This window comes from Apus apus, chromosome 4 (assembly GCF_020740795.1).
Source record: "Apus apus isolate bApuApu2 chromosome 4, bApuApu2.pri.cur, whole genome shotgun sequence".
NCBI classification, from domain to species: domain Eukaryota; kingdom Metazoa; phylum Chordata; class Aves; order Apodiformes; family Apodidae; genus Apus; species Apus apus.
The window spans coordinates 104,008,363-104,021,073 of record NC_067285.1 but is presented as its reverse complement, the minus strand read 5'-3'; the positions used below and the strand labels follow the sequence as shown (position 1 = coordinate 104,021,073).

At 40.8% G+C, this 12,711-nt stretch overlaps 1 protein-coding gene across 10 annotated transcripts in view; it reads left to right on the top strand.

Moving 5' to 3' along the window:
- Positions 1-12,711, top strand: part of ABLIM2 (actin binding LIM protein family member 2) — a 143,291-nt gene that overhangs the window by 44,189 nt on the left and 86,391 nt on the right. For all 10 annotated transcript variants that reach the window (XR_007889335.1, XM_051617660.1, XM_051617666.1 and 7 more), the window contains exon 3: positions 8,680-8,863. Coding sequence is in view for 9 of the 10 variants with exons in the window: in XM_051617660.1 (XP_051473620.1) it covers positions 8,680-8,863 (184 nt within the window). In the remaining variant the exon portion in view is untranslated. The remainder of the gene's footprint in view (positions 1-8,679; positions 8,864-12,711) is intronic.

The window sequence follows — 12,711 nt, the reverse complement described above, 5'->3', positions numbered from 1 at the left end:
TGTCTTTAAGCTACTGGGAAATTCTGCTTTCCAGAAGGGAACTGGAAAATAGAAATCCACTTTCTAATGCAAAAATTACTAGATGTGTAGTTCCTGTAAATTATAGGAGTCAAGTTTCAGGACACAGGGATACAGGAAAATCCCCGAACTCTCCTTCATTTTAATTAGTAAACTGGAGTTGTTAATGTTTTGTAAGTCTCATAAGAACATTGTGAATCTCTAAGGGTTTTAATGCACTGAAGTGTGTACCCCACAAATTAATGTATGGGTATCATGGTGTCGCAAACCGGTCTAGACTGAGAGCTTGTGCAGATGTGCTGTATGCTGTATCCTTTATACCTTTGTCAATGCTACGTATGCATGGTGAAGTGCTGTAAGATTAATAGGATATATATCCCACAGTTCTTTCTACTTTACCCACCCCAGAAAGTTGTTCTGGTGTTCCTTCAGTAGAAGTGTCTGCCTTCCTGTAGTTCCAGTTGGGAGCTGGGACCAGCAGGGCTGCCCCAGGCTTTTCTGATGCTGAATGCTCCTGTTGTTGTTCACATCAGGCTGTTGCAAAATTGAGATTCCAGCCCTTGAGATTATAGCTGTTTTTTCAGATATTATAGCTAAAACACTACTGGTGACTGATCATATTCTTGACTGTATTCTTGATTTCATGGACATCTGCTTGGAAAGACCTAGATAGGAGCCTCCTGCCTAGGAAGAGGAACTGGATTATGTGGATTACATGACATTGCAAGATTCCTTCTGACTTGTTGCTGCCTCACCTGTAGACAGAATTTTCAGATGTGAATTGACCAAGAGCATGGTTGAGATGGTATTCCCATGCAGACTTTGCATGGCAAGCAAACTTCTAGCAGGGGAAGACTCACCCAGAACCTTCTTGAAAAGCTTATCGGGACTCACCTGCACTGAAGCATGCAACAGAAGGAGTATCACAGTCACAATTATCTTCTGGAAATGGGCTTAGACTGCTTCGAGTTAATTGCAGGTCTGTTTGAGGTTAAGTCAAAGCTGTAGTGGTGGAAGTTTGCCAGGAGGCTTCTATTGCTTCTCACAGACATAGTGGACAGGAGAAATATTCCAGATATAATCATGGACTTTTGGAGAGGGGTCTCCAGACTGCATCAGTGATGTATGGAGACATGCAGTTTAGCTGCCAAAAGGGAATTGTCAGCAGCATACTGCAAGTCATTCTTGGGATCTCAGTCAGCCACCAGGATCCATCTCGGGCATGGAGGAAAACCCTAGAAATGGACATAATGCCACAGTGCTGAGGAGGAAAACTTACCTAGGTTAGGGCAAGCAGAGATTGGGTTTTTTTTTTTCTTGCTTTCTTAGTAACAATGTTATTAATGGGTCTTTGATTCTTCCTCTGTTTTCAGGGACTCTGCCTCTCCAGTGTTGGATTCATGCCTGGTTGCTTACATGAAGCAACGAATGGGAGAAAAACAATAGATTTCATACATGCAGTTGCAGGTTGATAACCAAAGTGCTTGTCTGGCAGGCTGAAAGCCAACAGCACTACTAGGATGTCAAGGAAACCAGTGCATTTTACTGCTGTTGCCTGCTGTAGCATACAGCAGCACAGACAGTGCAGCATCCTCCAGGCCTCTCAGAATTTTCAGGTCCAGCATGCAGCCAAAAAAATAATCTTTCAGCAGACTCATTTGCCAGCAAGGAAAATAGGGATGAGTTTTATATAGTGCAAATAGAATACTGACAGACAGTAGCAGGCTAGCAACATGCTTCAAGTTAATGTATGTATTAATTAATTGCTGTTCCTCCTATTTATTTTTATAGGCTGTAGGCAATAAAGAATTATGGACTCAATTGAACTGTTAAACTACACAGCGTAAATGACAGTTCCCCAGGTGTTCTTACAGACACTGAGCTGGGGAAAAAAGTAGCCTGTTTCTAAGCAAGTAGAGGAACCCCCTCAGATATGTGTAAATTATTTTGGTGTGAGGTAACTGCAAGTCATCTTAATGAGTGGAATAACTGAGTTGTCAGAGAAGTCATCCTGAGATACCTCAGAAATGGTGTGGGTATCTTCCATCTCAAGTCCCACAGCACGTCTGAGTACTGGCTTGCTGCCCAGTTCCACAAGAGGAGACACACATTTATTCACTGCTTAAAAATACTCCTAAAGCTTGTAACATTTCAGAATGGAGCATTGCCTGGGTATGTGAGGTAATACCAAGACAAGCAGCCTTGTTACTCAGTGTTAAAGTCTTAATTATCATAAGTGCCTATGTTTGCAGTATTTTTCTGGATTCGCTAAGATGAACTTCAGTAATAGTTGGAAACTGTTTCTAGGTTTTAAATAACCCTACCTCCAGATACTCATTTTGGATGACAAGTGTTGGGTAGGAGTACATCTGTGACATAACTCTGATATCCTATCCTAGAAGAGTAAGATCTGGTAGTTGCATGCGAATGTGCTTCCTAGAGCCCCTTAGGGTGCCCTTCCCTGAGTTCCTGTCTCTGCAGATCATCTCAGCTGGGCAGTGTTGCTCTGTCCACATAAGCAGCAGACAAGGGGCCCAGCATTTTGCCCAAGGGATGGCTGGTGGTTCTGTTTACAGAGTTACTCTTCACAGCTTTAAATTGGATCGATTCTAATATCCAAGCCTGTATTTATCTGGAATCCCTGTGTTCTCTTCTGGTCAGCTGAGTCTCAAGGATATCAGATGGTTCAACAAATCTGGGAGTATGAGAGAGTTTGTGACTGTCCTGTCCCAACCCACGGGCTCGAGGAGGTTGTTTTTGATTCTCTGTCCGGTACGAGGAGGGACCACAAAACACCCTCAGGAGTTTTCAATAAAACAACACTTTACTCAGAATCCTGACAACATACAAAGAACACACTTGGTAAAAGGCACAGAACAACAACGATGTTAATGAAACTTCTATTTCCCTCAGATTAACTGTAAATGATGTACGAATAGATTGGCACAACTAATTGTGGTGTTATGTATTACCTGTGAAAGCCCAGAGTGAAGTTGGAAAAAGAAAGGGGGAACCAGGGCACAAGCAGGGAAAGGAAGGATAGAGAGATGTGACTAAGAAAAAAGGAGGAAAGGAAAGATATTGCCACCCTCAGAATCCCCTGCTAGTTGTCTTCTGGTCTTCCTGGTTATAATCCTTCGGTGGCAGAGGAGAAGAGGAAAGTGCAGGGGACTGTGCTTGATCCCTTTGATACTTGATTGCCCCTCCAAATGAGTGGTGGAGCACGTGCAACAAATTGAGTCAGTGGGCATGGGGTCTGGGGGGGTCTCACCATCTCCCCACCTCACGGCTGACCAAATATAACCTCCCATAGATATATGGCTGCCCAGATGTAACCTTTGCAATCATGCACGCACAGAGAACAGGTTATCTTCACTTGTTGTTAAGGTTTTTAGGAGCTGGGCAGATTTTATAGCTGCACATGTGCAAGAAATAGATACATTTCTCATGACCCTAGAAACAGAGGGGCATCACCTGATGCAGCATCCCACCCCTGCTCTGCAGGTTTCCTGCCACAGCAGCTGTTTGAGACATTAACCTGTACAATTCTACAGTGACTTGTGTCGTGGCTGGAGGAGCATGGCTGGTGGTGGAGTGGTGGTGGATGTGTGAAGAGCATGGGAGGAGGATTTATATTCTGGAAAAGCTGTGACTTTCCCCAGCCTGCAGAGTTGATGGGTAAGAGGGAGAGTATGACAGTGGAGATTCTCTCCACTCTCTCTCGCCCCAGATTCACTCATGAGCTGGATCTTTCTTAATTCACTAATAAAAAGAAGGCCTTTGCAGAGGATAGCTCCTCTTTGAACTGTCACGTATGTGGTCTCTGTTATGGGCATATGCCAAAATAAAATGGAAACAGAGCCAAACTCCCACCCTTTTCTGTGATTTTCTATGCCAAAAGTACATTAGTGGACTCTTTCTTAGGAGTTTTGCTTCTGACTAATTAGTTTGGAGGGAACTCTAGAACTAAGGACCATTGAGAAGAATTGAGATCAAGGGGCCAAATGTGGGATTAAAGTCTAATACAAAATGCTAAAACATTAAAATCTGTATCATTGAGGCATAAAAACTTGTGTGATGGCTAAGCCTAATGGAAATCTTTCCTTCCCAGCTTTTCTTCTCTTAAGAAGTATTTTACAATGTACCTAACATTTTTTTTAAAAGCCTGGTTTTGTTTAAAAGCTGTAATAAAAAAAAACCCAAACATTCTTTATTATGGCACATGTAAGACTGCTTCAGCTAAGCTCTTCACAAGCTATGTTTTTAGTGACAGAAAAGCAACTGGCTTTATAAAAGAAATATTCAAGAAAATTATAATCATCTGCTGTAGAAATTGTCTTGCATTAAACTGAGTCAGTAGTCATACTGATGTACATCAGGAAGTTTTAATAGCTTTGCTGAGCTGAAGAGTTTATCAAATCTGAATAAGTATATGAATTTTTGCCACTAGTCTCAATTCAATTTGTTATGGATCCAATGATTCAAAATAAATGTATACTATAACCTATTTATAGATAAGTTGATTTCTACTACTGCATTACACAGAAAGTAGTACTGTCAATAAGGAGTGTCTTCCCATACTTACTGTGCATTTTCTGCTAGTAATTATAAAATTCCAGAACAGTTGAATAAAACTTTCAGGTATTTGTTATATAGTAATGTTTGCCATGTGATGATTTTATGGGGGATGACAGATGCATCTGCCTAGTTAAGCAGAAGAATTAAATGGAAGAACTATATTTTTGAAGATTAATACTCATATTTTATGGATGGTGGTATTGCTTTTAAGTTGCCCAAACCCTAAGAAACTTAAAACCAAATTTTGTTTCTAATTTAATTTAAAGTTGTCTCTCATTTCCTGCTTTTAATGGTTGTGTCCTCTCTCATTATCCTTTAAAATAGGGCCTCTTTAAGCTAATATTTTAACCATTATCTCATAATCCCCTTTAAATATTGTTCAGACTTCATTCCAAAACTATAGAGACCTGCGGCCCTTTTTTCCATGGTTTGGATTTTGTGATTTGTGTTGGTTGTTTTTTTTGTTTTTGTTTTTACTGGGATGCTCTTCAAAAACATCTTTACTGTTTTATTAATTTGAAGCCTCCATTTATTCATCGCCAGGGGTTCCTCACTTGTTCTTGTGACAACATTTTCATTGGGTTAAAGTAGCTCTTCATATTTTCTTTAACTCCCTCTGTTTAAACCTCAGATGTATGTTGCCATGTTGATTGTTTCCTAGGGTGTTGAGTTCGGTTGGGGTTTTTTTTGTTATTATTAGACTGAACAAACAAAATTCTGCATATCTCTTAAAATGGGATTTTATTCTTAGGTTGTCCCTATATCCCTGCTCTGATGTGGATCAGTCTTTTGTGAAAATAACTGAGCAAGTTATTTGCTAGATCAGGACTCACAAAGTGTCCAGGATCTCCTTTGCAATGATAGTGCCTATGGGCCTTGGATCATTAGCCCACTTCATGGCCATAGGTCTTCTTTGTTGTAGCAAGAACATTATTCATGTTGGCATTTCCCATGGCCATTAATTATCTATGCTAATGGCCTGCTTGGAGGTTGTGCTTCCCCTTTCTTCACAAATCATTGTTGTCTCCTGCTTGGCCAATTTCCTAATTGCAGCCTTACCCTCTGAATATTTTCTCTCCTATCTGTTGCTCTAGTGCTGCATGTTGGTGAGATGTACAGCCCTTTCTTTATCTAGAAAGTCATGTATCTTGAAATAGGTCTTTGCAGGAAGAAAATCATTCACTCTCCATTGTGAACCAAATATGTTGGCAAGTTCCTTTTCCTTCTCTGCCCCACTTAATTTCTTCCATTTCTTGTATGTATGTCACCCTTGTGTGGTGTGTAGCAAAAACAACTGCAAGAACCCATTGCTTTGGCAGGCAGTTCACTTGCAGTGTACCTGTTCTGGCTTCCAGGCTGTTAATATTAATTAGAAAGTACAGTAACAGATACTAGAACAACTTATATCGGAAACAATTCTTAATATTTGTTCTGCTGTTCAAATGAATGTGGAGTAATTTTTGTTCTTCCTTACTGAAGTCGGCTGCTCTTTCCACACAGGGAGGCTGAAGTGTTGGCAATGCAGAAAGGGGCCTCGTTAGAGGATGCCAAGCTCAGCTTTTACTTTGAAGTCTAAATATCTTGTTTTTCTGTTTCACTGCAGGGTTTCCACAGAAGCCAGGATTAAGTGCTTTAGTGAAAGCTGCTTTGGAGTAACAGACAACAAGCCACAGTAATTGTAACCTTGGTGACGGCAGAGAGAAAGGTTATGGGTTTATGGTGTGGGGCAGGTTGTCATCAAACACTGGTGACAGGCCTGTCGCCAACCCTCTCTATCCCAAACCTCAGCATCAGGGCCCTGTTAGTAGCAATGAGACAGGACCTGCATGACCTCCCTTAAGGACCCACAGCAGCAAGAAAATAGATTTTTACTGTTCATTCTTAGCAGGTGACAGGACAAGGGCTAATGGCTTTAAACTGGAAGCCATTCCAGTTTAAAGGAAGGTTTAGGTTAGGCACGAGGAAGGAGTTCTTTAGTGTAGGGGTGATGAGACACTGGCACAGGTTGCCCAGGGACATTGTGCATGCTTGCTGCCGGGAAGTGTTCAAAGCTAGGTTGAATGGGGCTTTGAGCAACATGGTGGAAGGTGTCCCTGCTCATGCAGTGGGGCTGTAACTAGATGATCTTTCAGATCCCTTCCAACCCAAATAATTTTAGGATTCTGTGAAACAAAGGAGAAGTAGGGACTATTCATTTTGAATTGTCTCAGCTCTGTGTGTAGTGACAGGTAATTTATGAGTACGTTATTAACTCCTTATCATCCCTTTGTAATGGAAGCCCAGCTCCAAGTCCCTCTTGTATGGCACAGACCAAAATACGTAGCTCACTGCCTGTCCCATAGCTCTAAGTGACTCTTGGTGGCTTTGTTGAGGTGTACTGTAGAAGATGTGTCACTGCTGGTATAAAGAAATATTCTGTAGGGATGTAACCCTCCCTGCTCACTTCAGAAACCAAATTATGTCTTTTAACTTTTTTTCTCTTATGATCCACTCTCCAGGTTTAAACACTGTATGATACAATTTAGAGCCGCTCTAGTGCATTCCTACTATCAGCTCTCCATGCTGTTCAGCATCATCTTAAACCCACAGTTGATTTGTTCTTCTGTGACATCAGTACATACTTAAGTGAAGTATGTAGACAAAACTCAACATATTCAGCAAGTCATGCCAGATTTTTGAAATTTTTTAGTAAAAACTAGAGCAAGTTGAGAAAGAAAAATGCTGAAGTGAATGTGTTAAGCCTCTGAGTTAAACCAATGAACTATTTTAAGATAAATAATCTGATTTATAGTTGTTGTCCCTGACAAAAGGTTAATTAACCCATGATTCTCCAGGTTGTGGTTATATACTAATACAGTTCCAGTGTGATTGTTGTTTTCTGTCACTTAGTTGTTGAAGCCATCTCCAGGGAGAGAAAAGATCAGGATTTAAATGCCCACTCAGTGTTTAAAGAGGACCTTGAGCCCAGGCCTCTTAACTACTAAGAAAGATGATTAAAAAGGGAAGGTGATTTGATGTGTTTTTGAATGAATGTGACAGGATTTTCTGCATTTTGGGGGTTTCTGTGCTCTGAGTGTGTTATTCTGTGCCTTGAGCATGCCTACTGGAGACTCATTTCTTGCAATTCAGATGCAAGATGACTGATTCTGGCATTGCAAACAGGCTTTGCTGTGAGTTGGGAGGCTTTACATTTAAAAACCAAAGTGCCTGTGGACTCTCAGATACCTAAGCAGAAATCTTAGTTGTGAACTCTAGGTGCCTCCGCTGTTTCAGGACCACTGAGCAGCTCTGCAGTGTCTCGTACACACAACCCGAATTTGACACACAGCATTCCCACTCTTCATCCACGCACTGCATGTGAGTAGTGACACTGCCACAGTTTGTTCAGCCTCATTTGACTGTAAACACCACTTGCTGCTGGAAGCACTTCTCTACATGCACATTTCTGGCAACAGAAGTATGTAGTAACAATTGTTATGCTGTGGCTTAGGCTAATAGCACAGCAGCAGAATCACCATTTTGAATTCCAGATCTGCCTATAAATAAATTCAAGTCTGTTTTCAGAGATTCTGGTCAGTATGGATGAGGGTCATCTGCATCTCTGTTTTCTTCTGTGTGACTTCAGCCAGACTGTTGTATTTCTCCTTTCCTGTTTTACACGTTTTCAAAATGCCAGCCTAGCTTCATCCCTGGTGCAATGGAGAAAGCCTCTGAGAAGTCTCACAAGCCTTTGGCTAATCATCTTTAACCCTTTCCTACAGATTTAGCTTAAAAATATAAATTGACAGACAGGATTAAACACTACGTTTGCCAGGAGCAGATGGTTCTGGAGATCCCTGCAGTTCATGCTTGGTGCGTGATGTTTGTCAGGTAAACATTAGTGCTTAAAATACATCACTGATGTAATTTACTGTAAAAGTAATGTTTTTCAGATGCACAATTGATCCCTGATCATAAACCCGTATGTTGAAGGGCTTAAATATTCCACTAGGAAGCACAGAGATCATAGCTGAAAAATCAGCATAGTCTTAGAGGATGTTTTCCTTTTCCAGCCTTCTGAGTCTTCCTTTTCTCTTCCTACAGCTTGTGGATGTGACCTGGCACAAGGAGGATTTTTTGTAAGACAGGGAGACTACATCTGTACTTTGGACTACCAGAGACTCTATGGCACACGGTGCTTTAGTTGTGAAGAATTCATTGAGGGAGAAGTGGTCTCGGCATTGGGCAAAACCTATCACCCAGACTGTTTTGTGTGTGCTGTCTGCAGGTATGTTTTCTACATGAAGTTGTGTTTCATTTAAAAGCTAGATTTGAAAGACCAGTGCTAGGTATTCAAAATCATAGACTACAGATGGAAAAAAAAAGTTCTATTTTCTTTTATGCACTCGTTAAGAAGCAGCAGGATTGAAAGAAAAAAAAGGCAAATTCTGAGTGCCTGTGTTTTTTTTTCCCCAGTGCTTTACCTGTTTTATGGTATCTTATGTGTAAGCTTTTTGAGATTGTTGAAGCACTCAAGAAACTGCCACTGCCTCTATCGTTTGACCTTTTTTCCCCGAACGTTGCTTTATTTCTTTAGTGCCTCCTATTTTGTCTTTTATTGGCTAAAGTTACAAAGGATTCAAATGCCAGTGCTGAGTCTTCAGTGAATAGAGGAGATACTGTATTAACAGCTTTAAACTGAGGTTTCACACTACTGTTTCCCAGAAGCTCTGATAGTAATTTAAAATAGGACAAAAATACCTGCAACTTCCAAATACTTAATACGTATTCAGTTTCACCAAGGGTCTCCAGCAGTCATGGAGCTGACAAGTGACACAGCACATGGGGTTTTCTCCCACCCCAGCAGCCTGCTGTAGTACATGGGATTATTTCCCAGATGGGTCCATGCAACGTTGCAACCCAGTGCTGGTGGGGATGTTTGCAGGCTCTGCAGTTCAAGTGACTGGTGTCCATTTGACCTGCATCTTAATCTTCTTCTGTGAAAATGGCACAAATAGGTCTGTTGAAAACTTCAAATCTGCCAGACCTTATTGCACCAATACAGCAGTTTGGATGAGATAGAAAGGCTGTAATAATTTCTCTGGCTAAACTTGAGCCTTTAGCAGTACAAGAGAAGTAACCCTATGTTCAAAGGGAAGGCACAACAGGGCACAGATGCACCACATTGTAGCTGCTCTATGTGCTGGTGCCACATTCAGGTGACTCTGCAGTCCAAAAGCAGCGTGTCCATGTCGCTGTGCCATCTGCCTGCTGAATCTGCCCAGCTCATAGGGCTGCTGAGCTCAGATGTTCTCCTGTGCTGATGCAGAAGTGGGACTTCAAATTCCAGAACAGCCGTGATTCCTGGTAGGATATCAATTTAGTGTATCCATTGCAGAAATAAATAGCCATGTTAAAGGGAAAACTGAGATTGACAAGCCTGTATTATATTTAATATTAGCTGTTCATGTTTTGCTATGTTTAACAGGATAATTTTTCTTTAGAAAACAAAAAACCTTTTTTTTTTTTAATAAATTTGAGGAGACATTATTTTGTGTTATTTGAGTAATTGTAGATCTCATGAGGATCTCAACTGCTGACTGCAGATGCTCTTGGCCTGCAGTCTGTCAGTATTATGGCTCTTCTTCAGATAAGGACAACTAATTCTTGGTACTTTTTAACATTAGTGCCTTTGTAAAGTGAGGTACTTCTTAATGTAAGATTAAAAAAAAAGCCTGGTTGCTTCTGTTTTCCTGCTAAATGTGCTTGGATCCTGAGCCACACCGTTAGGATTTAGCATTGAAACAAAAATAATTTACCTGTGTGTTACTGTACTCAGCAGCTTGGTACCTAACTTAGCTTTCAGTCAGATCATTGGATATTCTAAGTTCTTGCTGTATTTAGTCAGTCCTTTAGCTGGTAGTTTGGGGGTTGGTGATAAAATTTGTCTGCTTTTCCTGGAAATTCAGAACAGTTTTCCATATGACTAAACTACTTATTCAGGGGATCTGGAACTGTATTACAGTGGAAATACTCACTAGAACATGCTACAAATATCTTGTGTATTGAAGACTTGCTAAAGCTTTTAAAAATAAAGTTCCTGATACTATAAGATTTAATATCTAAAAAAAAAAAATCAGAGATGTTCCCTAACCTCTATAACTAAATAGTTGGATTAAAAGCTATGTCACTGTTTCTAACTGCTGCTTTCTAAAACACCAGTAGAAAGTCCCAGATTTGGTTCTGTGCTTTCCTTAGAAGGTCACACAAATTCATGTTGTCTTCATGAAAGCCAGCTAATGCCCTGCTGACTAGCAGGGATTCAATTAGTGTCTCCCAAGGAGGTTGTAACACTGACTTGTGGAGCAGAGCAGCAGAAGAATCCTGCCATCTTTTTATAGTGCAAACACTCAACTGCTTTAAATCAGCTTTGCTTTAATTACCCCAGTCATTGCAACCGAGGCATGATTTATGTTTTTATGGGAAAGGTTGCCATGTCTAAACATCATCAGCGTTTATTTTATTGAGTTACATCCTCAGTAAAAATAGGGTGGGTAGACTTTAAATACATGTGGTTTAAGTAGAAAAAGAACTTGTTTGTTTGTTTAAAAAACCAATAATAATAAAAGGCAAAAATCAGAACCACTTGGTTTAAGGTACAGGATTGTAAATCTCTCTACCTTGGTATTTTCTCTGATGGGAAGAGTCAGGAGTACCATTAGTGTCCTTGTTTCTTACAGATGGGCAGAAACCTTAAATGATGGTCCAAAGCACACCATCTGATCATGCAAACTGCATCTGACATTGCCTTTTACAGCCAGACTTTAATGTGGGTGCTCTATTAGAAATCTGACTTCCAGAAGGGTGTGAACTTAACAGGTGGTGACGGCCTAAGAGCAGGGCCCTTAACAACTTCAGCAGGAAAACATTGGCAGCAGAAGGCACTTTGCATTTGTGACAAGGGTCTTCAGGGTGTTGCAGGATCATTAAGTGCTTTAAATAAGCACTTTTATAACCTGTATTTCTGTAGCTCTGAATTAATGCTTTTAAACTGTTACTGCTTTGAGTAGTAAACCAGTCACAGTAGCAACTCATTTTTTTTCTCATTTTCAAAGAAGATAAGATTTAAATAGAAACCAGTGGGAAGTGTATGTTACTTGAGATGACAAAATCAATGAGAGAATCTTACGTGCACACAGCTGGCTGGGGCAGTGGGAAGAAGCCACTTCCCTGTACCTGCTGACTACACTAATGCAGCACAGGGTGTGGCTGGCCTGCTTGCAGGCACTTGCTGACTCAAGTTCAACTTGTTGTCCACCAGGACCCCATGTTCTTTTATGCTTTCCAACTAACTGACTTCTCAGTTGTACTGTTGCATGGGGTTATTCCTCCCTGGTGCAGAACTTAGCATTTGCCCTTGTTGATATTCATGAAGGCAGTAGATAGCAAGTAATGTCCACTTTATCTCAGCACATTTAACATCCTAGGTCAAATTTAGCCCTGTGGAGCAACCTTGAGAGATGTGATTGTACCAGCTACAAATTGGAGAAGAATTGGATCCTGTAGGTCCTCGAGTTGCAGTCTGACATTACACCTGAGCCAGTGTAACTGCAGTCTGCTACTGAAATGAATAGCTTTGCTCTCCCCACAACCCTGACAGTATACTTAGGTTTATTTTCTTATATCAAATTTAGATGACTGTTCAGCCACAGAGCCAGATCAGCAAGTTAAAGAACAGAAGGCCATCCATCTGCTCTGAAAAAAATTTAGTATTTTCTTTTGGTCCAGAAAGCTTGAGTGATTTGCCCACAGCTGCATATGATGGTTTAATGTTTTACAATGCAATTTTGTCGGTGAGCTCCAGTTGCTTCTGGGTTTACAAATAAAGTAGGCAGGTGGATAAAACAAAGTTTATTGGAAAACTAATCATAGAAGCTGTATTAAAATCCTACAAGTATCATAGAATCATAGAATCATAGAATCATAGAATCCTAGGGGTTGGAAGGGACCTCGAAAGATCATCTAGTCCAACCCCCCTGCCAGAGCAGGGTCACCTAGAGTACATCACACAGGAAGGCGTCCAGGCGGGTTTTGAATGTCTCCAGCGAAGGAGACTCCACAACCTCTCTGGGCAGC